Source organism: Cucurbita moschata, unplaced genomic scaffold (assembly GCF_002738365.1).
Source record: "Cucurbita moschata cultivar Rifu unplaced genomic scaffold, Cmos_1.0 Cmo_Scf00019, whole genome shotgun sequence".
NCBI classification, from domain to species: domain Eukaryota; kingdom Viridiplantae; phylum Streptophyta; class Magnoliopsida; order Cucurbitales; family Cucurbitaceae; genus Cucurbita; species Cucurbita moschata.
The window spans coordinates 2,794,495-2,797,873 of NW_019268535.1; the positions used below are offsets into that span (position 1 = coordinate 2,794,495).

The window sequence follows — 3,379 nt, forward strand, 5'->3', positions numbered from 1 at the left end:
ATATAAAAGATTCAAAAAGGTAACTATAATTCAATATTTTTTTTTTCTTCGTAGCAATGACATGATGTCCCATTCCCTTTTAAGTTACATTCTCGATCGAGCCAACTTGCATGCAGCTCGATCGAATCCGATCCATAAGAACGGGTAGAATTTTTTAACCTATATTTTTAACACGTCCCAATGTTATTAAGTAATTTTAAGAAGGAAAAGTTAGGTAAATTCTAGTGTGGTAATCATGTTGAGATTTGTGCCCTAAAACTCGTTGTAACGACCTAAACCCACCATAGCAGATATTGTCCGTTTCGGTCTGTTACGTATCGCCGTCAACCTCATCCTTATTAGGAAGGCTTTATTTCCATCTCTAGCCGATGTGGGATCCACAATCCATCCCCTTCGAGGCCCAACGTCCTCGCTGGCATGCCCTTTGTAACCGCCCAAGTCCATCTCTAGATATTGTCCGTTTCAGCCTGTTACGTATTGTCATCAACCTCACGGTTTTAGCGGTTTCCACACTTAATGCTTTGTTTCTCTCTTCAACCGATATGGGGTCTCACACTCGTAGTTCTCGTAATTGTATACTTTTTTATTAATAAAAAATAAATTATTTTTATATCATGTATAACGCTATTCAATATTATCTGAATCTAAGGTTATTACGGTAATCTTGAACCGTCTGTAGTTGACATACAAAAAGATAATATTCAAGTAATAATCTAAAGGGTTTATAGTATATAGATAAGGCTAGGTGTTTGATATTAATAACACTATTGATACGAGTCACTTTGCAATTGTTACAAATGTTTTTATCTAAATCGTTAATGTGAACACATGTGAGTGAGGGTGTAAAATCTCACATCGGTTGGAGTCGAAACGAAACATTCCTTATAAACCTGCGGAAACATCTCTCTAGTAGACGCATTTTAAAAACCGTGAGACTGATGACGATATGTAACGGGCCAAAACGGACAATATCGGCTAGCGGTGAGCTTGGGTTATTACAAATGGTATTCGCTAAACACCGGATAGTGTGCCAACGAGGACGTTGGGCCCCCAAGAGGGGTGGATTGTGAGATCCTACATCGGTTAAATATGAAAATAAACATTCCTTATAGGTGTGGAAACCTCTCACCAGTTGATGACAACACGTAACAGAACAAAGCGGACAATATCTACTAACGGTGGGATTATAAATTCGTCAATTAAGAAAATTAATATTTCACATAATAATTATAGGCAACGGGTGAAAATGACTTTTGGAGACTTTACCGAATAGGGAGCTGAATTCACTTGTTCATATATAGTAAAAGTAAAATTATTGGTACTCGTGAAAGATGTAATTACAAGGATAAAATGAACTTTTGACTCAATTATAATCATATGAACTTTTGTTTCGCTTCTCTCCCCAACTAATGTGGGCCCAGCATCCTTGCTGGCGAGTGTGCTAGAGAGTAAAAGATTATGCAAAATTATCGACAAAAATGTGGGAGCCTCTCGTAATAATTTTTCAAATGGTAGGTTTGTCATAAAATAAAATTATGCATTATAAATAGTGCATTATTGTAACTCTATGTAACAATGCTCGTTAGGATATTAATTAAGAAATTGATCTCCATAGTTTTGACATTTTCACATGGTTTATACGAGTTGGTTGTACTTGAAAATGATTTGTATGAGATTTCACATCGATTGGAAAGAAGAACGAAACGTTTCTTATAAAGGTGTGGAAATCTCTCCCACGAAAACACGTAACGGGTCAAAGCGAACGGTATCTATTAGCGGTAGGCTTGACCTATTACAAATGGTATCAAAACTAGACATCGGATGTGTGCTAGCGAGGACGTTGGTGGCCCACATCGATTGGACGAAACATTTCTTATAAGGGAGTGGCTCTCCTTAGCAGACGTTTTAAGCCCACATCGGTTGAAGAGGGGAACGAAATATTTCTTATAAATGTGTGAAAACCTCCCCCTAGCACACTGCAAGCCAACGAGGATGCTGGGCCCACATTGGTTGGAGAGGGAACAAAACATTCTTAAGGGTGGAATAAAACATTATTTATAAAGATGTGATTCTCCCCGATAGACGTTTTAAGTAAAAAAACAAATTTTAAGTACAATAAACAAATAGTTAAGAGACTGAACCATCTATTTTTTAAATATTTTTAAAGTTATTTAGGATTTATGTGAGAAGTTATCTATTGTCAGCACCGGGATTTGAATAAAACATTTTGAATTATAGTGACTAAATTAGGAGTTTTCGACTCAATAATCCGAACCAACCCAAATTAAACTCACACATAAAGGTCGAGTTGGGTTAGATTTTTTCTCTGAAAAAAAGGTTTGGTTTGCTGATTGATATTTTTTTTTGTTGGCCCGACTAACCCAAAAATAAGGTTACAAACTAACCCAACGTACTCTATTTTTTAAAAAAATTTAGAATACTTAACACTTATAATCCACATCGGTAACGCATTCTAATTTATAGATATTTGATATTTGAATTTTATAAAATTTTAATTATTAATGTAACATGTATTAAGTATAAATTTAATATTTTTAAAATAATTAAAAAAATGAAAGGTTGGGTTGAATTATCCAAACTAATGTATATACCAAAATTAAAAATAAATAAACAATAAATTAAAAATTTACCAACTATAAACTTTCCAATTATTTATTATTGGAAATTCACCGATTAAAAAATATGATATTTACAAAATTTAAAGACTAAAAATGATATAAACTAGCAATTTAATATAAATCATAATAAAATCAAATTTTTAAAAAAATGTAAGAAATTGAATTTTTAAAATTAACGAATCTATTAAATATTAAAAGAGGTATAAAAATTCAAAGGCTAAAATGGTAATTTAACTTGAGGAATTTGCGTGGAAGCGCGTGAGTATAAATAGCGATTTTGTCTTATTTATTTAATTTGAAACACAAAGCCGCGAAGAGGAAGAAGGAATGGAACCAACCAGACCAAACCAACCTCATTTTTTCGCTTTATAAACACACTTTCTTTCCGCTAATGGAGTTTTGACGAATCCCCCATTGAAATTCCTCTTCCTTCTTCCTCCCATTTCCCTTCTCTTGCCCTACTTCCACAGGATTCTCTCCACAACTACAGAGACACGGAGCGAGAATTTTTGTTGCATAGAGCCCACAGGCGGGTTACGTAAAGGATTCAGTCTTGAGTAGAGGCCAATTATGCCGTCGGGTGTGAAGAAGCGAAAAGCAGCCAGGAAAAAGAAGGAACAGGAAGCGAAAATCAATTCGTCGAGTAATTGTTCGACAACTATCTATAATTGTTGTTGTTTCGGACTGTTTCCTCTTTTCTTTTTTTTTTTTTTTTTTTTTAATGATCCTTTGGAATCTAT

At 34.3% G+C, this 3,379-nt stretch overlaps 1 protein-coding gene across 4 annotated transcripts in view; it reads left to right on the forward strand.

The window, feature by feature from the left end:
* Positions 1 to 2,936: 2,936 nt before the first annotated feature.
* LOC111457215 overlaps positions 2,937 to 3,379 on the forward strand; it is a 4,493-nt gene continuing 4,050 nt past the window's right edge. For 3 of the 4 annotated variants that reach the window (XM_023099402.1, XM_023099403.1, XM_023099404.1), the window contains exon 1: positions 2,951 to 3,282. In XM_023099402.1, coding sequence (XP_022955170.1) covers positions 3,210 to 3,282 — 73 coding nt within the window. In that variant the 5' untranslated portion in view covers positions 2,951 to 3,209. Of the gene's footprint in view, positions 3,283 to 3,379 lie in introns of all 4 variants that reach the window. The other variant, XM_023099405.1, reaches the window with a different exon arrangement.